This window comes from Fusarium oxysporum, chromosome VII, assembly GCF_013085055.1.
Source record: "Fusarium oxysporum Fo47 chromosome VII, complete sequence".
NCBI classification, from domain to species: domain Eukaryota; kingdom Fungi; phylum Ascomycota; class Sordariomycetes; order Hypocreales; family Nectriaceae; genus Fusarium; species Fusarium oxysporum.
In genome coordinates, this window is record NC_072846.1 from 1,255,753 (window position 1) to 1,276,333 (window position 20,581).

The 20,581-nt window shown below is 47.6% G+C and overlaps 5 protein-coding genes across 5 annotated transcripts; 2 read left to right on the forward strand and 3 right to left on the reverse strand.

Annotated features, from left to right (window-relative positions):
- Positions 1 to 1,257: 1,257 nt before the first annotated feature.
- Positions 1,258 to 1,464, reverse strand: FOBCDRAFT_101738 (ankyrin repeat-containing domain protein; the record flags this gene model as incomplete). The annotated part of the gene is made up of 1 exon (XM_059607698.1): positions 1,258 to 1,464. A coding segment is annotated over one exon (207 nt), but the record flags the coding sequence as incomplete, so codon positions are not given.
- A 655-nt stretch (positions 1,465 to 2,119) lies between these two features.
- FOBCDRAFT_101552 (acyl transferase/acyl hydrolase/lysophospholipase) lies at positions 2,120 to 3,218 on the reverse strand (the record flags this gene model as incomplete). The annotated part of the gene is made up of 4 exons (XM_059607696.1): positions 2,120 to 2,383; positions 2,416 to 2,710; positions 2,784 to 3,020; positions 3,052 to 3,218. Coding segments are annotated over 4 exons (963 nt in total), but the record flags the coding sequence as incomplete, so codon positions are not given.
- Positions 3,219 to 6,743: 3,525 nt separating this feature from the next.
- Positions 6,744 to 8,786, forward strand: FOBCDRAFT_204073 (heterokaryon incompatibility protein-domain-containing protein; the record flags this gene model as incomplete). The annotated part of the gene is made up of 2 exons (XM_059609104.1): positions 6,744 to 7,376; positions 7,407 to 8,786. 2 exons carry the CDS (start codon positions 6,744 to 6,746, stop codon positions 8,784 to 8,786), a joined length of 2,013 nt encoding a protein of 670 aa, XP_059465342.1.
- A 2,127-nt stretch (positions 8,787 to 10,913) lies between these two features.
- Positions 10,914 to 11,849, reverse strand: FOBCDRAFT_139106 (uncharacterized protein; the record flags this gene model as incomplete). Its single annotated transcript, XM_059608028.1, has 1 exon — positions 10,914 to 11,849. One exon carries the CDS (start codon positions 11,847 to 11,849, stop codon positions 10,914 to 10,916), a length of 936 nt encoding a protein of 311 aa, XP_059465343.1.
- Positions 11,850 to 15,638: 3,789 nt separating this feature from the next.
- Positions 15,639 to 16,787, forward strand: FOBCDRAFT_164735 (Isochorismatase-like protein). Its single transcript, XM_054705591.2, has 3 exons — positions 15,639 to 15,768; positions 15,844 to 15,878; positions 15,940 to 16,787. The coding sequence occupies exons 1-3, from the start codon at positions 15,705 to 15,707 to the stop codon at positions 16,561 to 16,563; spliced, it is 723 nt and encodes a 240-aa protein (XP_054561566.1). The 5' UTR covers positions 15,639 to 15,704; the 3' UTR covers positions 16,564 to 16,787.
- The last annotated feature ends 3,794 nt before the right edge of the window (positions 16,788 to 20,581 follow it).

The following is a 20,581-nucleotide window of genomic DNA, read 5'->3' on the forward strand; positions in this document are numbered from 1 at the left end:
CGGCCCCAGACACGCAATCAGTCAGCTACTCTGGGAAGTGGAAGAACTACAGGGATACGTGCCAGCGGGCGGAGGACGCAACCAAGCATCCGGAGGCGAAGGAGTCAGTGGGAGATGGTGGAGAGCGACGAGAAGGTTCTTTCTTGTATAACAGTTAGAAAATAGAGGTGTAAATTGTTGAAATGAGCATATTATGTTGATTAAAGAAGAGGAAAGACTGGTGCTAACCACCGGAAACTATTGACAAGAAGACATCCACATCCTCGCCACCAATGGATCGGAATAGCCATTGATCCGTTAAACAATGGATCTCAACATAGATAACTGCCTTCGAGGGCACAATGGAGTTGGCCTTGTTCTGTATGGAAAACTAGACCTTACTTTGACGCCTGTGCAAGACCTGTTCAAGGGGGCTGGCGGAACCTAATTGCTTCTACACTGAAAGGGAGATCTTGTTAGCGAAGCTGGCTTCACCGCCTTTGCGGGGATGTATCTATGGGTCGACGGAAATCTAGCGAATTAGATATTACAAAAGTCATGCCCGTGTAAGAGTCATGCCCGTGTAGCCAAAATGTCATGCCCGTATATCAATTCCCTTGAATTGAGTTGAATTGAATCAATAATATTGCATTAATATTGAAATCCGTTGATTGATTAGCAAGCCTGGACATCATACTACCAATCCCCAAATCCCTTATTTCTCATGTCATAGCGGCTGCCGAGGCATGCTTTGGCACATGATTTTGATGCCCTCACGTCCGCTGGAATCATCGCGGGAATCGATCCCTACTAGCTTCATCCTAGTTTCGAACATTCCTTTTGATCATGATCACATGCGCAGAATCCCCCAACCGCGGGATCCGGCAGCTCGATTCGATTCTTCTCCCATTCCCGTATTTACAGAGCCGCAGACCCGGCCGGCGAAGCAGGGGATTCTTTCGCAGAATGAAGCTGTCAGGATCTGCTGTCAATTGCCCGGTGCGCCTGCCTTCGCCCCGTGGGCTCTTGAACTCGTTCTCGTCAGTCTCCCTTATCAACTTTCTCGCCAAAACTGAGCCCGATTGGTCATTTAACAATAATTACGATATCCTCCTCCGGATTGTCCTTCAGTCTCTGCAAAGTTTTGCGGGCAATTATTGACCGAACTTTGCCAATCTCAGTGTGCCGCGCTAAGAGTCGAATAATGTTCCTCTTAGATGCAACCCGCTCCTCGTTATCAACGCTTTTGTTCCAGTCAATAAGAAGAGCTTGACTCCAAGGCAGCATATGTTCAAGGTCCTCTGCATGTACATTGGCGCCATTTTCCACAAGACACTTTACAGCGGGGAAATGGTTGCCAATGACAGCAAGATGCAGAGGCGTCCTGAAATCCGACTCTACTGCGTTGACGTCAAACCCAGTTTCGATCAGTTTAGGAATAAGAAATGCAACACCATTCATTGCCAACCAATGGAGCAATGTTCGGCCGGTTTCGCTATCTTTGTCAACCTGACCCTTGGTCATCCTCAACATGGATTGGAAAAGTGCTTGCTGTTGTCGTGGTTCTGGAAAGAAGTCTAGCTGAAGGACCAGCTCTTCTTGATAATCGTGCATGAATGCCGCCAAAGCGACCTCCATTTGAGGTCTTGCAGGTTCGCGGAGAAATGAACTGGGGCTATGAATGAATTAGAATATCCCGTTTTTCTTGTGATTTTGACTTTTCAGAAGAAACAGAATAATGGTTTTACTTTCCAATTGGAATTCAGCACATACTTCGAAAGTTGAGTGGGAATAGAAGCTCTAAGTTCTTCTTGAAGTCGACACGTCCTCTCCCAACTTTGGTCATCATAAAGTGATCGACCTGACCGCTCTGTTATGATACGGCCTTCATGCCAATATCCCTGAAAGCTTGGCCGTTCTTGCAAGAACCATTGAGGTAATGTTTTTACCTCAACCTTTCCTAAGAAAAGATTAGCTTTTTGCTCTAAGACACGTCAAACTATATACTACCTCGTAGAGCGCTCGCTTCCGCGTCCCCGCCCTGCTGTTCAACCCGAAACGAAGTGGGCGGCAGTTCTTGCGGCGTGATTCTATGTCCGTCAGGCATCACCGTGCTCTCAGTCCATGACATCTCGCCGTGTCCTTCCTTGGCTCGTACCGTAGCGACAAAGTTGTCGATGAACTTCCTGATAGCCCGCTGATTCGCGCTCAGATAGTTGCTTGTATGCGCAGAGATTGTACTTGCCTCCTCCCCGTCCGATAACGTGACGTCCTGTAAGCCCTGGTCAACATTGAACCTGAAGTACTGTCCGGTGTCACCGTATTGGCCATCTAGGCGTGCTGCATCCTGTTTCGAGCTCGTAGCCATCTTCTTCAGTGCGTTGAGAATCGATAGTCGCGTATCCTAGATGGCGACTATGTCTCCAAGTCCGGTACCGATGCTGAAAGTCGCATTTGTCGGCGTCCAGGGAACTGCCGCTGGGCCTCTTGGAGAAGAACTTCGCATGGATTATTGTATCCGAAACCTGCGTTGACAAACTCGATTTCATCTCGGCCAACCTTGATGGACTTGAAGAAGGTCGTTGCGGCTGAGGTCGCCCGCGCCACCTGCCAAATTGTGCAGCCATGGAAACTGGCTGACGAGTCGTACGTTGTGAATAGAGTTGGCGGCGCATCTAAGTTTTGCTTTGTGATAGCCAACACAGCCCTGTATAACGTCAGCTGCTCGTCTCTCCCCATCTTATCCGAAGACAAACGTCTTAGTGCACGTCTCATTGCGGAACTCCCGCTCACCATGCGGACACGTTTTAACCGTACCGAGGCCTTGGCTCTGCCGGGAGACACATTCTGATTCCACGCAGCGCTCCCTCACAATCTGTTTGATGGCAGCCTCCAGAGCCTTGGCAGAGAAAGCGCCCGTCGGCGCGGCAGGGAATATCGAGGTTCGCTTCGGGGTGAAGGCTTGCTGGGCAACCTTCTTATACGCTCGTATACACTCGTCAACGGTCATGCCCAGCCTCCCGAGCATTATGGCAATGATGCTATGCAGACAGATTAGCAAGGATATGGGACGGAGAGAGACGAGAAACCTGCCCGCCCGTGCTCGTGCCGCCAATCAGGTCAAAGTGTTCGCATGGTCTGCGAACGTGGCCCAAGCCTCGAGTTTCACGGATTTTTTCCATGATATGTTCCAGGATTAAGAGGCTCGATATGCCGCGGATACCGCCTCCATCTACGGTTGTGTCAACACAGCGGGGCCAACATTGGGCGAGGGAGCCTTACCGAGAGACAGGATCTTTAGAGGCACCGAAGACGCCATCGGCGCATTTGGCTCGTCCATCGAACAATACAGCGTCTTACAATAGCGGAGATCATACACTGAGAGTGGAAACGAGGTGACGTTCAGGTTCTCAGCCACAGCTGAAGCTCCACAACGTATTCCTTTTCGGAGGCCATGTGCCGTTTTTCCGGATACTCGCGATTTATCATGTGACCGCCCTCCGGCCTGAGACCTAGGAACTATTCGCAGGCGATTCTGTCAGAATCGTCCATACAAATGCTATTTTTCGGGCGGTGCATTACTGCAATATCGACTTGCTGCTGGGCCGAGTCGCTGATTGGTCAGAATTTCCACTTGGGGTTAGTTGGGGGTATTTGAGGTTAGCATCATTTTCAGGATTAGCGATATTTTGGCAAAAGGGGTTCACTAATACCTAGTACAGTACAGAACAGGATCATAATAGCATTTACTACCGGTAGCTCAGGAGCGGGAATATAAACAGAGCAAAATCTATTACTTCGTTCTATATAGTCATAGAGAATAACCAGATGAGGCAAAATCAATCGGTAATAATATGTAGGGTTATATCCAATTGAACGAGCGATACCAGATGCTGCTTTTGGCGACTTCGTAAGGCAGCTATTCGACCCGGTGTCGGGATTGAATCGCACTTCGGTATCAACATCTGCTGGAAGGTAAACTGCTGAGGGATATCGGAGACTACTATAGCGCGATGGAGCTAGCCGGCCCAAAACTCTTTGAATTACAGGCCGGTTTAAACAGTTTCTGAAGCCCCTGGGGGAAAGAGAAAACAATATTGCCGTTTTCGGTTTTAATATAAACCCTGTCGAAGGCTTAAAAACGGCTTGCTTGACCGGCTGCAGCCACAACAGCCCTTTTGACGGGCTAAGCAAGGCAGACTTCGACACATTATAGTCCGTACAGAGGGGCTAAATAGATGCAGGCCACCAATCTCGAAATGAGGGGACTGAATAGGCAATCATTGGCTGCGTATGTTCCTCAGTTGTGAGGTGCCACGCCTGTACCCGCATGCCATGTCAGCATCAAGTCGTCGTTGGGCAGACTGGCCCGCTCCGCGGAGATCCTTGAGTCCTGACCAAGATGATCTGTATTACCGATTCGCCCTCAAAGAAGACACCCTCCTCCTTCATTACAGGTGTTAGCCATAACCGAGCTTCCTCTCTCGCCTTATACGATAAATACCGACGAGTTACTTCATGTACGGCAGCTGACAAGGTGGATGAAACCGGCAAGATGCGGCATTTTCTCAACTCACAAAGCCCAAATGCCATTAAACCTTTGCTGCCTGAAATATAAACCGGCGACAACGCCAAAGCAGTCATGCACTTTGCCAGCCGTATTGCACATTGCCTTTGCCGAGCTGAGGTGGCTAGCTGCAAGTTTGCAGGGGCAGCTCGTCAACTGCCGTCCGTTCGAAGGAGGTCTGAGCGTTGATTATTGATCTATTGACCCCCCCCCCCCCCGGTGACGTTCAAGCCTGGAAGGGGACGTCATTCCGTCACTGCAGCCTGATGGTTCTTGGCATTGAGGATGGCTATGGTGGACGATTCTCTCAAGTAGGGTTTTGATTGCAACAGGTGTCCGCGATTACACAATAAGACCTGCTAAAGAAAATAAAAAAACCGTGGACTGCCTTCCACTTCCAATCGCCAGTTGAAGCGAGGGCTAGAACGGAAAAGACTTAAGAAGAGAAGTGGGGCTTTCTTTTGTGTTGACCGGATCAATGCGGAGGAATCGTAGATAGCTTAGCGTACCTACTAGCCCTATGAGGTTAGTCCTCTCGGGTGGATAAAATTTCATTCATTGAGTTCACTAATTCATTCCGCCTACATCCCTATAGAAATTCTTTCGGGTTAATCAATAGCTTCCCAATCGGTACCTATGGATACACCGGCGAGGGCTCTCAATTCGTATGTTGATACCAGCTTTAGGGCAGTCGAGAGGAGGCCCGTGGCGCCAGTCAACTATAATAAAAGACGGCGTCAATCGATATGGGGATGTGAGCAGTATGGTATAGCAATTTGTAACTCGAGAGATTGCTGGTACTTCTGTCATTGGCTAAAATAGGGGGGATTAGGTACCGTTGATCTAATGCATTTTAATTGGCTGTACCCCCTGCCGCGACTTGGCGGGATGTCGCACTGAGCGTGCTGAAAGGGTTAAAGTGAATGTGATGAGCAGCAGCAAAAAGGTGTTGATTGATTGTTCAGTTGTTTCTTGTGCGGGGTATTCCATCCCGCAGATTTACTTAAAGCATTTAGCTAGATTACTAATACAGTTATTTCCTGAGGCCGTGAAGATCATGCCTACCCTGCGACACGGGAGGATTCCCACAGCTCAAGGGATAATCACCCACGAAACGCCATAATGTCCACAAGATTTCCATTCACACATCACTGCAGCCCGTGTAGGCCGACTGGCGCTCGTAGCCTAGGGCAAGATAGAAAGAAAATCCATATCACAGCCTCGGGCCCTGAAAAATAATCTACAATACCTTACCAGGACCACGTCATCAGCAGATGAGTCCCCACCAGAGGGAGCTCATGCTTACTAGGTATATCGTCTGCAAGCCACAATACGCATTGCACCGCGTTGTCTCAGAGACAGACTAGGCAAGAGCATTACTATTACAAACTATACTGGCACTCCAGAAGTCGAACTTGGGCAGAAATTGCTGCAGAAGCGATGGACCTCACGTAAGCTCTACCGCCTCCTTTTTCAGTCTCGAGATGGCTGCGAAGATCGTCCTAGTCTTGCCTCTACCACGCCACCGGGCGGTATCGGCCCCTGAAACATGGTCGATTCCACCTTCACGTCCGCCATGTCTAAATCCGAATCAACGCGAATGACCAATTGCAATTACTGGTGGCTCGTCACCTACCCAACTACTTGCCCGAGTCAAGCTCTCCGGGTGTGAACGGCGGTGCCTGCGCCACTGGCCACAATATGATGGGAGGAGCTTATCTACAAACACCCATTGATGTCCCTGAGCCGTGCTGCTTAAACCAGGCTGGGACGGTGAGACTTCCCATTAGACGACGGGTGGGATCGAGGAGAGTCCTACGTGGACTCACAGGACAACGTGCATTCAGGTTTATATCACCAACGCCACGCATCTTAGCTTCCTGACGATGTCACCCATATCGATATCCTTGTAGCACCATCGGAAAAATGTAGCCTCAAGCCAAGTACATGTATAGTGCCGCAGCCCCGGTCTGATTCTCTAAGTTTTCTTTTATGTCTTTTTTTGATGCCTTTGTATAGATCAAAGGAGGGTAGCAGCAAAAGACAGCATCGCATATCAAAGTCTGTCATAACGGGTGATAGACTCGTTCGATCACAGATACCCGGCGTAACATCCGCCTGCAATCGTAAGTGAGCCTGGGCCAAGTGCTATAAGTTTAATACCCATCGTATTAAGTCTGACATTCGCAGAACCGCCATGTCTTTCTACACCGAAATCGGAGGCCATCCCAAACAGCCATGCATCAGGCTACTCAAGCTTTTCCAGGCGAAAAATATAAACGATCCGATCAAATGCCGCCTAGACGTTTTCGAACTGGGCGAGCACCTGCCGCCGTATGAGGCTTTATCCTATTGTTGGGGTGGTAACGATCAGCGTCGTGAAATCAGCTGCAATGGCGAATGTTTTAAAACCACCGAGAATCTCTTCCTTGCGATGGCGCACCTTCGAAATGACAATGCCGACCGGTTACTCTGGATTGATGCCATTTGCATCAACCAAGCTAATCTCGAGGAACGCAAGTCTCAGGTTCTCCTAATGGGAAAGATTTACAGTGAAGCCACTAAAGTGGTTGTTTGGTTAGGGTCAAATCCAGGCTCTGATGGCGTTAACCATGTGTTCGAACTCGTGGAGAAGTATCCAAAATTCCAAAGGGTGAAGGCAAGTCGCCAGATGAAGCTTTTTATGGATATGAACTTTCCTAGGTCAAACGCCTGGGATTTTGCAACCGACGGATCGAAGGAAATTGGAAGCCCTTGCGAACATGAAGTCGCGCAGCCACCTGTTCTTTCTCTCCAGGTCATGAAAGGCATCACTTCCGTAATGCGACGAGTATGATGGACAAGAGTGTGGACTATCCAGGAGCTGAACCTGTCCCGGGAAGCCGTTTTCATGTGCGGCAATCTGTCAGCTCCGTGGAGTGCATTCAACGCCGCATTGAGAATGGCCTTCATGGCATACTTCCGACAGGAGAATCATAACCTTGTGAACGAAGACTCGGACTTCCGCCTAGAAGCAGCCACTGCTATTGCCTGTTCACGTCTGCTTACCGGCCGACCGAGGGAAGAAGACTTTGGAGGGCCCAGAGAGCTCGGTGACCTACTCATCAGTTACAGATGGTTGGCAGCCACAGACAAAAGGGACAAGATATGCGGACTCTTGCCTTTGGCTGAGTCAACATATGGTATCGAACCAAACTACGAAGTCTCGACGACAATTTGTTATATACGTGCGGCTTTCGCCATTCTACGCGGGAGTCGTACCTTGGACCTTTTCCGAGCCTTGCGAAGACCAACTTGCCTTGGCAACGCGATGACTGGCCTTCCTTCGTGGGTTCCTGACTGGAGCGATGACTTTTCTAACATTCCGGAAAAGGACAATAAAACGTTTCCGACATTTAGGCCGATGGCATGTGAAATAATGGTTGAATTTCTTTCGCTGGCGGCGGGCCCGGACATTTCGTATCCTCGGTTCCAAGCATCAGGGCGAACTACGAGTTCACCGCGACTTCGGAACCAGGGTAGGACGTTGGTCCTCAAAGGCTTTATCCTAGACAAATTGAGCGTTGTGGGAGGTAACATGCGATATCCGCACCCGGGGCCTGGCGAACCGATTGAAGGATTTTGCAAAGAAAAACTGAGACTGATGAGAAATGACTTGGAGATAGTCATTGGACTCGGAGAGCTCTGGAGCACGTTGAAGGGCTGGAAGGAGCTTGCTTTTGGCTGTGAAGACTTCCAAAAAGGGTCTGAGGAAACGCGAGAGGACGCTTTTCTGACGACGATCTGCAAAGACCAGATCTCTATTAACATTGATCGGAAAGGTTTCCTTAGCCAAACTCGCACGTGCATGAAATTCTTGCTCGATGATTCAAAGACAGATGCGACGCTGAAGAAGCTTGGCCTTCAAAACATAAGTCCACGTTGGTATTACTGGGCGATTGGAAAGGCATATGATCACAGGATGGATATGGACAACCATATGTCATGGCTCACAGCTCTTTTCCATTTACGGTGGGCAGTCGACCAGCGGATGGCGAGGACAAAGAGTGGATACCTCGCGATAATTCCCGAGTCTAGCAAAGTAGAGGACCATATTGTACTCCTCAAAGGCGGTAAAACCCCTTATGTACTGCGCAAGGTCGGGGAGCAGTGGAAGATTCTTGGGGACTGTTATGTTCATGGAGTTATGTTTGGTGAGTCTTGGAACGAGGCAAGTTGTCATGAGATAGAACTTATCTAAGACCATAGTTTAGAAGCATTCTTTTAATCAATTTGATCGATTACTATTATTTAGCATACCTAGGCGTTTGAATTTACTCACGAGTTTCGACGCTACTGTACCAATTACCACGGGTATTAGGCCCAATACCAGTTTTTGTGGTCCGTGCACCTACCCCATTTCAGCGGGCGGCTAATAGGCGGACGGGTACCCGTCCGAGTTACCATATCTGGTATAGCTCACTCCGCTATGGGATTGGAAATATTTCGAGTGGTTTTACTTGAAGTCCATCAACCGCTAATTTTTACTCAAAGCAAATCGCTGACTTTAACTTGTATAGTCTTGATTTATCTGAGCTATAAGCTCATTATAAACTCTACTAAAGTTAGGACTGAACTACAATACAACTCTCCTCCTGTTCCGTGGCAGCATACAAGGCTTCTTGCTCATCGATATCCCGCTGAGCTATCTTCCACAGCTCGCCCATAACTCTTCTGCTTGTAAACAGTCGTCCGTTCTCGGTCTCCTCAGCTACTTGTGCTTCAATTCGATCAGCTTCTGCTTTATCCCAGTCTAAGTAAGCCATCATCTCTTCTTTAGTCCATTCTCTCGGACCCGTCGAGGTTTTGCAGCACCTCCCCATCTGCTTATAATCAAGACACCAGCTGTAGCTTGCTTTTGGGTATCCCAAAGGTAAGCCCATTGCTTTTCGATACTGGCGATTACCAAGCCAGGCTCCTGGGGGTTGAGCCTTGTACCAATCCTCTCTAGACTTGACGTATCTCTGATGGATGGCTCGTGGATCGTCATGCCTCAGATGTGTAGTTGGGTTTGAAGCTAGATCTCTCGAATTTAACTGTGGTGACACCTGCGGTCTACACGTCGATGGCGTAGGTGATGGGTGTCGAGGTTCTGGAGTCGTTATGTGTCGGTCCACCCGCTCTGTTTCGATGGTCAACTGGGATGGCAGATCTTGACAAGTTGATTCATTCTCAAATTCGAAAGTTTCCAAAGTTGTGATTGGTTGCCACTGTATTTCGCCGAGCGTTTTCATCACTGGTGGCCTTGGTTCCTCAGGGGTCGTAAAGGGTTACTCAAAGGTTTTCGAACACACCTGCGGCTGGTCTGAAGATAAATATACCATTTTTGAAACTCAGGCTTCCCTACGGCGTCGTCCTGAACGCCGAAACTAAGATGCCCAATCTCATTGACATCAACCTCATTCTTAAGCTCGTTATAAAACGAGTCTTCCATTCTCACAACTCCCCATTTAATCTTGCTCTCAGCAATTCTCGCATAGACCGACAATGTCCGCCTATCGTCACCCCCTTCTTCTCTATGATGAAGATAGACTGTCAGCTCCATGCCAGACTCACACCCGGAAGAATCTGTCTTTAAACTACAGTCAGAAATATTGACCTTGGAGGCTTTGGAGGCATGACAGGCTGCAGCAATCGCGAGAGAGTTGCTTCCCACAATGACCATGTCACCTGGCAGTCTTCGCATTGAAAGCAGCAAGGGGACATAGATGACGACTGCGAAGACCACAATCGCTACCATGATTGCCATCGTGGAGTATCCCACAGCGATAAAGTCAGACCCCGAGAGGCCCATCGAGTTGGCACTCGTCGTCGGGCCATAGAAGCCTGAAAGTGTCAGTTCATGGTCCGATCACTAGGAAACAGAGGACACCTTACCTCCATCAGCCATAAACACGTAGCAAGAACTAGACGCCAGCCAGTGAAGCAAAACACTTGCGAGAATGCACGGTACCCCCATCTATAGGGCAGTTGAATTCGGTAGGTCGAGGCCTGGTCCCCTTGCGGATCCATCACTCGAAGTGGACGGTACTCTGTGCTCACCTGGGCCCATTCCTTGGCTAAGAATATCTTGGTGATCAAAGAGTTGAACTGCAAGTATGATATCGAAAGAATGAGCTGTGGGATGTTGGCAAGTAGGACCAAGCGCACAAAGTCGCCGGTAAACTGGTTCGATAAACCCAGGCTCCCATCCAGGGTGACGAAGTTATTGATGCCGCTGCTACCGAAAGCCCCAGATCTGTAGGATTGTCAGTGTGAACCTCTACTTGGTTAGAAACAGGTCAATGATATACCGGTAGTTCCAAAATTCCGTTTCCTAAAACAACCCTCATTTTTTGGCTACCTTGTTCTTTTTTGCATCTTCTGTTAAATCCTTGTCCTTGATGTTATTATAATGCCAAATGCCCTTCTCTCGGTCCTCTTGAAGCTGCTGGATATCCTTGTCGCCGATGAGAACGCCCTTGATGCCCTTGACCTTCTTTCCTTCAATGAATATAATGATTCCCCCGACAGCGGCAACCATACACCCGAGGCCGACAAAGAGCCCGGTCGCCCAGCTGGGCCGGTTATATCTGTTCATTCCCCACATGAAGCCGGCGAGACAACACTGAAAGAAGGTATTCCAGACCATCAGCCAGATTACGGCGCCCGACTTCCAAATTGGCGTGGCCGGTGCGCGTTGACCGGTCAGGGGGGCGTCGGGAATCTTATCCCTGGGATATGGACAGGCGATAGACGAGACGAGGTGAGGTGAGCTTGACACATTTTCCGGCCCTATCTTAGGGTCGAGCTCTGCGGAGCCGGGGAGTCGGAACCAGCCTCGGTGAATTCCACCCAGCCGCCGGAGGGATATCTCCTTCCCTTGCACTTGGTATTGAAATAAGAACCAAAGGTCGCGGAATCGCCAGGGAGCAAGCCCAAAACCTGTGACGCAGAAGAGAGCGTTGAGGATCTGCGAGTCCCATTCAATCCATTCTCGCCTGGGCGAGTTGATATCATTGCAAGAGGGGTGGCACATGGCAGGGAGGCATTGCTGCGATAGAGTCAGCAGAATTCTTGTACGATGATGGCTAAAGAGGCGTCGCCTTACCAGAGGAGCAGGATCTTCAGGAGGCACCTCATCACTAACGGCAGGAAAGGTGCTCTGTCTCAAAGGACCTCCAGCATCGGGGCTTTGTTGCATCAGTACTGAAGGGTTCGAGGAAGTAGGCGGCACAGCTTGGCGTGTGAAGATGGATGAACAGATGGTTCCTGTTGCACACATCGTGGGGATGACAGGGAAGACCAAGAAATTAGAGCGATCAGCCAGCGGTTCTATATCGAGCTCAAGAAGCTAGAAGTTGAGTTTCTCGTCACCAGTAAGAGTATGGATGAGGGAGCAATTCCTTACATGGTCATGGACCCTGCCAATACTGCTGTGTCTATTTTGATCTGAGAATCACACCTTTACTTAAGAAATTCTTTTCTTTTCGTTTGTTGATTTGGCTTGGAATGAAATTGAACTACCATATACAACCCCCCTTTCGACAGCCCCACCCTTTCGTCAAGCAAAAAAAAAATAGCACCACCAAAAATGGACAACTTCACTTATAAACAACTCGGCCAAAATGAGGGACATGTGCAAAATATCTCATCTCACAATAGCGAACAACTATCTCTATTAGAATTTAGGTCTTTTAATAAGCCGTCCTGACCGCGTGGTTCGTTGCTGAGGTACGGCTTCCTCTCTCACTTCAATGACCGAGCTAGCCTCTGATTCTGACTCTCGCTCGTCTGAACAGACAGATTCCACCACGACAGACTCGTTTTGAGTCTCCCCTTCAGGTATGGCTTCTCCAACAGCTAAAGTCTCCCCGAGAGTCATAAAACGCCTGTTAGGATTCGGTACCGCCTTCCTCTTCTTCCCTCTCTTCAGCCGAGCCAATTCTTCCTCTAGGCTGGCAATCCTCTGCGTATGCGCCGCTACTGTCTGTTGTTGAGCCTCAAAGCCCTTGGCTATCACGTTGTACCGTCTCCGCGTCTTTGGTGTTTTGTTCAACCCAAGATCTCGAATTTGACGGCTCGTCTGTGGAGTATCGTCCGAGCCAAGATACGGCCTAGGTTCAGGAGTCACTCTTGGGCCGCTGTTTGGCCTGTCTTGTTGGATTTCAGGGTGTCGCAGCGCTTTGGAACGCGAAATCGGCCAGTTGCCAGTGACCCTCCAGCCTGACAGTATGTTCTTCTTAGTCATTCCAACTCGGCGAGCCTTGGCGTAGGCCCTGATGAAATTGACCTTGTCCATCGGAGCGGAATCAGTCAACGAGGCGAACCTTTCCAGCTCTCTTCGATATGCAGCCTTTAACGCGTTGAAGACTCCATTGTCTAGTGGTTGGAGTCCATGAGAGCAGTGTGCTGGTAGATAGCAGCAATAAACATTGTTTAAAAAACACGTGGCCATCCATTCATCCTTCCACCACTCAGCACTGATCGTGAGATGGGGGAAATGGAGGACATACTGTTGCATGGCTTCCGTGACCATCTAAGATGATCAGTCTCGCGTCTGACTCGTCGGCAGGTGTAGTCTGGGGCAGATAAACTCTTTCAAGCCATTCAATGCCTATGTGGTCATCAGTCCACCCGTTGGGCGAAGTTATGTAATACCAGTCTGCTATCTGCTTGAACTCGTCAAGGAACCATTGTTTCTGCAGTTCCTTCCCCTTGAAGATTATGCCAGGAACTAAAGCGCGGCCGTCAGCAGTGACAGCTTCGATGAATGAAGTCCAATTCCGAGTCTGTGGTCCCTTGAGGAAGGCCTTGCGCTTCGGGTCCGCGCTTCCAACAACTAAGCTATCTAAGCCTGAATGAAGAGAATTAGTCGGTCAAAATGCAAGCACCGACAAGTAATAGAGGTGAATACTTGCCGAAACCAGTCATAATACCGCCTTCATCAACGTTGACGGTGTTTTCAGGCTTGATCCAGCCATACTGGCCATCCCGGATATCAAAGTACCAATGAACCGCTCTAGGTGTGAAAGAGTCGAACCTTCTAGCTTCTTGACGTCTACCCATCTTGGTCTTTAGGTCTGCGCGGCGATTGATAAACTTGATCACCCAGTTACGTCCTAAGTCGGGATGTTCGCCCTGCTGTCTCAGCAGGCCCATGACGCAAGCGCGGATCTGACTGTGGGACGAAGCATAGCCCAAAGACTCCTGACGGAGTATCCAGAAAGCGAGCCTATCTTCTTGGCTCTTGGACAAACGTCGGCGAGGCTGGATCTGGTCTTCAGCGGCCCCACGGCCGTTAAGTCTATCGATGAGGGTCGTTCGGGGCACTCCTCTTCTCTGGGCCGCTTGAGGGGGTGAAAAACCATGATCGGTAATGTCCAATATGGCGTCAGCCATATCGTCCTCTGTATATTCCCATTTAAGTCGTGATTTAGGCATTTTTCTGCTGTTGTCGAGGGTAAAGATCAAAAATCACGAGCAAGAGCGGTGAGGAGGTTAGTGACCATATTGAAAATATTTCAATAGCATGACTTGCATATATCGCGTGCCCAGCACATCCTCAACAGGTCAAAATAATTATCTCCACTCATTTATATAATCAATAAAAGAAGCTTCTTTTAGGTAGCTATTTATTCTGGCCAAATTTCGTATAAGTGAAGTTGACGAATTTTGGTGGTGCTATTTTTTTTTTGCTTGACGAAAGGGTGGGGCTGTCGAAAGGGGGGTTGTATATGGTAATTGTCAATTAAATTGCTAACTTTAATGTTATTCCCTTATATCCTTTATTTTCAAATATGGTTCTAATGACAATCGATATTTCAATCTTCCCAGATGTGTTCAACCAGCTCTCTGAAAGTTCCCCGGATCTTCATTTACCCTACTCAAGAATGTAGACCAGAAATGCGCCGCATTTCCATCTAGGCCCGGAAACCGAGAACACGAAACGCGCTGCGTTTCTTGCACGAGGGCCCGTGCCAACCATGTAAAAGACGGCGCTCTTAGACGTCATCCTGACTGGAGTGGCTTTAAATTGCTGGCCCAAGCCACCAGTTTCATGTGGTCGGACCCAGTCACACCGTCAAGCATTGCTAGGTACAAGGCATTGAAAAGATCCAATTCTTAATTTTACCGCGCCGTTTCGGGCTGGTCCGGCGCCGAGCAGGGCCGCCGATCGATCGATATATTTGCTAAAACATCCCCAACCGGCCGTCCGTCGTCGCTACACTCAACATTATGGACAAAGGACTGGAGCGAGAAGCGTTAAAACATCGGCCACGATCTAGAATCTGGGGAAACTTCGACGATACTAGGCGATATTGACGAGCCTAGTGGAGTGTCCTATGCACTTTCGTAATGAGGGGACGCTAGAGGAAATAGGACTAAATCTAAATAAGGACCAGAAAGACGATATCTTGGACGTCATGCAGGGGCTGTAGATTGTGAAGCTTAAGGATATCGGAAGGGTGCCAGGGGCGCTGGACCAGAGACGGGCAGCGATTCCGCAGCTTCTGACGGAGGCAATGGTGTCGCGAGTGGTGGAGCGGATGTAGGAGGTCAAGCAGGGCGAGATTGGGGACTGAGACCGTTCGTCAGAGGGAGGAACATCTTTCGTGCTAGGCTTCTCATGACGATTCAATTGCGTTCATTAAAAAGTGGCTGTTTTGCCCCACCACACTCCCGGCCTTCATTGGTTTCGCTCTCCTGAGACTTATTATTCTTACTGGCTCTTACTTGAAATATACTCCGCCTAGGGCTACAAGAGGTAGAGTTATACGGATAGCTGCTGGTGGTATATTCACACTGATGAGGGCCTTAACTAACTATGACTCTTTAAGTCATATTGTAAGTTCTTGGGCGGCACGACGTCGCATGCATTTTCTTTTTGAGGAGTTGCACCGCAGCTGCATCGGAGACCCGTCTCATCATCAAGTTGGTCTGGACTTGTCCGCCGAGCTCACCGCGTTTCTTCCTCTCTGGCCCCTTGCAGCATTCAGAAGTTTATACACGCCTTAAAGATATAAAAGGTGACTACGGGTTCGGTAAAGTTGAGGCCGCATCACACCTCACACCGAGTCTCAATTCCAGCCCTCACCACGACCACCTGCGCTAAAGAATATTACAGATTTTCGCCATCATGAAATTCCTCTCCTTCCTTGCAATGACCCTTGGCTTTATGGCAGTTGCTGCCAGCGAAGACAGTGAGTTTACCCAGATAGTCATGGGCTTTGCTGGTTAGCCGATAGGCGCTGGACTTGACTAATAGTGTGAGATAGAGTACGTATTTGAAAGGCTGGACAAGAATGACGCAGTAAGTTGGCTCCTCTTGAGACGTGAATTCAAAACCTAAGCCTCAAACTCACGCTCTTCAGCTGCTCCTGGTTGTCGATCTCCAGGTTGGCCTCTACAGCCTGGCTCGGGACTTTGACCCGACGCTCTACCGCGATCAGATGCTCGCTCACGCCGCCCTGGGCAAGGTCTTTGATCTGCCAGTAATTTTGACAACATCCGCCGAGAATGGTCCCAACGGCCCTTTGCCTAAAGAGATCCTTGAGATGCACCCTAATGCGCCACTTGTGCAACGTCAAGGAGAGGTCAACGCCTGGGACAACCAGGAGTTTCGAGATGCTGTCAAGGCTGCCAACAAGTCCCAAATCATCATGGCCGGTATTACGACTGATGTCTGCACGACCTTTCTGGCACTTTCTCTTCGAGAGGAGGGTTACTCCGTCTGGGCCAACGTCGAGGCTTCTGGCACCACCTCCCCTCTTGTCCGCGACATCTCCAACGATCGAATGGCCAAGGCCGGTGTCCATACAGTCAGCCTCTTCTCCATTGCTTGTGACCTGATGAGAGACTGGCGAAACACTCCCGGCGCCAAAGAGATGATTCCCTGGCTAGATAAATATTTCCCTGTCTGGGGATACGTTGCTAGGTCCCACGAGGCAGCTGTCAACAACGGCACCATCCAGCCTGGTGAGGAGAGGCTCAACTAAGAACGAAATAATTTGAGCGATGATCAACACCAGATACCTTGGGGAAAGCTGATGGGCCTAGAGAGGCGTAGGAGGTCCAAAAATACTTATTACACCCAATGCTACTAGAGCGAATCGCCGGAAGCGTTCATCATAGTAAAGAGCCAAAATTCCTGCGGTATAGAATCTGTATTCCTCCCTCATTTCCTATTCGACCTGACAACAATTCAGCAGCAATGTAGCCGAGCAAAATGATTTAAAAACACATAACGTGTTTGATAAGTAAATGCCCCAGACAAGCAAGTGCTCCACTGTCCTCTACACCTTAAAATTCAGTTTTTAAAAGCTTATAAAAAGCTTAAACTAAGCTTAAAATAGCCATAATTTTAATGGCTTAACGTGGTTGATAAGCATGCGACGCAGACAAGTAAGCGACGCACAGCACTGTATGGCTAAAAATAGTTTACCCTATAGGGATTTTTACCTTAAATAAAATAGCTAAAAATCTAATAAAAATATTTTATAAAATAGTATAGTTAGCTGTATTAAAATATATTTTTTTTAATATTCTTTTCTATTTTATTTTATATAGAAAAACTTAAAATACAGTGTATTTTACAGTGTAAATAGATTTTTAAGTTTATAGTTATAAATAATTTTTTAAAAAGTTTAAGAAAAATAATATAACTTAATTTAAGACTTACATATAAGCTATTAAAATTATAGCTATTATAGACTTAATTTAAGTTTTTTATAAGCTTTTAAAAACTGGATTTTAAGGTATATAAGGTAGTGCGTCGCTTACTTGTCTGCGTCGCTCGCTTATCAACCACGTTATATATAAGTCTTGAAATAAGCTAACGTGTATGATAAGCAAGTGGGCCATCCAAGTAAGTGGACCACTTCTTGTATACCCTTAAGGTAAAAATTAAAATAAAAACACCACAAGCTATCTAATTAATTAAAACTACTCGCTATACTCTCCTCTAGACGTCTCAATCACTACCTGACAGGTCCTTGCATTATGCCCAGTCTTTCCGCATACACCACAGCGCCGAACGCCCGGTCGCGCCGACCTTTCTTGACCACTACTTCTCGACGATTCGGCCACTACCTGCGCATCTACATCCATCTGATCAACCACTTGCCTTGATTCCCCTGCAGTCATCACCCCTCCTTTCTGTAATCGAGTTCTTTTTGCCCTTCGGCGTCGACTAAGTATCTCATTTGCTTGTTCAAGGTAATTCATCCTAGCCTCTACTAAGGCTAGCTTATGCATGACTGTGCTTGTTCCCTTCTCAAAACACTTCACAGCTTGAATAAGTGACTCTGGAGAGCTGCTATGATGTCTTCTGATTCGTTTCTGTAAGTAGGCAGATTGAGATTGGACCTCAAGAACTGTCTTTGGGGTCTTTGAAACCCATGGGGTTAAGGGTTCAGCAACCTCCTCGGAAGGCGTTGGAGTCCGCAGCTTCATATCAAGCTTTGAGATCACGCTTTCCGGGTTAAAAGGAGCAAGCCCAGCTCCTCTAAAACCCCCTTTGATATTTTTTTCGGTTATAGTGGCTTGGAAGGCGGCGTGGAAGGCGGGAAAGAACTCGGTCTTCGAAATATAGGTTATAGAGCATCTGATCAGATGCTCTATTTCTCGACCATATGCCTTCTTTAGTGGCCCAAAGCACCCGATATCAAGAGGCTGAAGTAGATGAGACGTATGAGCCGGAATACAGAGCGTGATGATATTATTCTCCTGGCAATATTTCTCAAAAGCGACGGAGTGGTGACTTTCGTGGCCATCAAGGATCAGAAGACGATAAGAACCAACTGATCGGTCAGTTGTGCATCGGTTGAAGTGCTTTAGCCACTCAAGACCTAGTTCATTGTTTGTCCAGCCATTTTGGCTCGTTGCAATAACCCAGCCGTTTGGGAGGGTAGGTTCTTCATGCCAGTTGGCAAGGTGATATTGGCCCGCTCCAATGATAAACGGCTCGATCGCCCAGCCTTCCGCATTAATCGCTTGAATGACTGTAATCCATTCACGATTCCCAGGCTGCACTGATTTTGGTCTTCCAAGCCTTTCTGAACCTGTGACGACCATGCCGCTTGAGATAACACCCATCATAAAGCCAGTCTCATCAAAGTTCCAGATATCCTCTGATTGGATACCATACTTCGCGATTGTGTTCTGTACGAGCTTAAACCAGTTGCGAATAACAGTTGGATCTTCGCATTTGGCCCTCTGGTAGTCATATTTACGAAAGAAATGCGTCTTGAGCTCTGGTTGTCGTTTAACGAAGTTATGAGCCCAGCGCTTGCCGACGGGTGGCGCCTTGCGGTCAGCGAGGAGAGAATTGGCCATTTCTTCAATAAAAGAATGTCGCGGAGGAAACCCTCGCGAATCTAGGTCGAGAATAAAGTGAACTACTATTTCTTCTTCTAGATTAGATAGTCTGCGTGATTCCTGGGTAGTATCGCGTCGTGATTGAATGCCATTCTGGCGGCGACGTAAGGTATTGCGAGGAACTTCATATGTATCTGCAGCGCGTCGGACACTTAGTTTGGGGTTATTTTGAAGGGCCTGAAGTGCAAGAAGCATTCTAGCCTCAGTAGAAGAGTTCGACATGCTTGGTGGTTGAGAATTATCTGATCAGATAAAAATGTTACAAGGTGAGGGATTTTTGGCCCACTTACTTGGATGGCCCACTTGCTTATCATACACGTTATATTAATTTTTTACAATTTTGAAAAACATTTATATATAGCTAGTAGTTATATAAAAATTATCTCTACAGTATGTATTTAGGCTTTTCTATATAGAATAAAATGTCAAACATTACGTGTATTCGGTTCATTGATGTGAATTGGTGTATTCATGTTGTGTTCTGTTGAAATCTACCCCTTAGAAGTTTTACCATTTCGGCTGTAATCTTAAAGTATCCCTGCTTGCACGTGAGGCCCCAGCACCTGTTCAACATAAAATAGCTAAAAGTCTTTAAAAAATACTATTAAATAAAGTTAGCTATACTACTATAAGAAATAATTTTATTAGATTTTTAGCTATTTTATTTATAGCTTAAAAGTGCTATAGGGTAGGCTATTCTTAGTTACACAGTACAGTGGAGCATTTACTTATCAAACACGTTATAATGAGAAATGGCGCTATTGAACTATGGGGGGCGACATGTAATAGAACCCGCCAGCAAAAATGGGCCGAAAGCGCATGTATTAAAAGGCAATAATTAAGTAAGTATTTCCCCGAAGTATGAACTGACTTTATACCAGATTGGGCCGTTGCGATAAGTTTGAAGTTTGTTGAAATTTGTTTGATGTGGTTGTCGAGGTTAAAATTATATTATATAATTGGCCAGATTAATGGTCCGTGCATTTCAGTACATCAAGCTAACGAGAGATCAGTCGCGATTTAAGGTAGAGAATAGCACGGGAATAACAATTTGGGTAAGGGTTAGCCTAGTGCTCCATACCAAAATCAATTCTACATAGAATTCTGTCGCTCTTAGCGCGCTTAAAGGGTTAAAGTGAATGTGATGAGCAGCAGCAAAAATGTGTTGACTGTTCAGTTATTTCTTGTGCGGGGTATTCCATCCCGCAGAGTTACTTAAACCATATAGCTAGATTACTAATACAGTTATTTCCTGAGGCCGTGAAGGTCATGCCTACCCTGCGACAAGAAACTTGGAAATTCAAGCCTACCCCTCGTACAATTCAACTGTACCCCCTGGTCAGTGACTTTGGGAAATTCAAGTCTAGCCCCGGTCAAAAATCAAGTCTGCCCCCTGTAGCGCAGGGTAAAATAAATCAATTGTACTACAATTGATTTTGGACTGTAGAACTAGGACTCTTGTTCATCATGATCGCATCTACTGCTTCCCGCTGCTTCCCGCGGAACTAGACGTGATCTCCGTATAGGCGACCAAGCTCCATCCCGTGATGTCTGGAGCTGTAAAGATCGCCATTCGCTAACTTTTGGGCTTCTTTCTTTCGGTCATCAGATTTTTTCAACGCTTAGCAGGCGGTCATA

Excerpts from the sequence above, each read along its gene's own strand:
- FOBCDRAFT_164735 (XM_054705591.2), top strand. The coding sequence starts at position 15,705 with ATGAAATTCCTCTCCTTCCTTGCAATGACCCTTGGCTTTATGGCAGTT. Across the intron at positions 15,769-15,843 it reads AGTTGCTGCCAGCGAAGACA|AGTACGTATTTGAAAGGCTG; the intron begins GTGAGTTTACCC and ends AGTGTGAGATAG. Across the intron at positions 15,879-15,939 it reads GGCTGGACAAGAATGACGCA|CTGCTCCTGGTTGTCGATCT; the intron begins GTAAGTTGGCTC and ends CACGCTCTTCAG.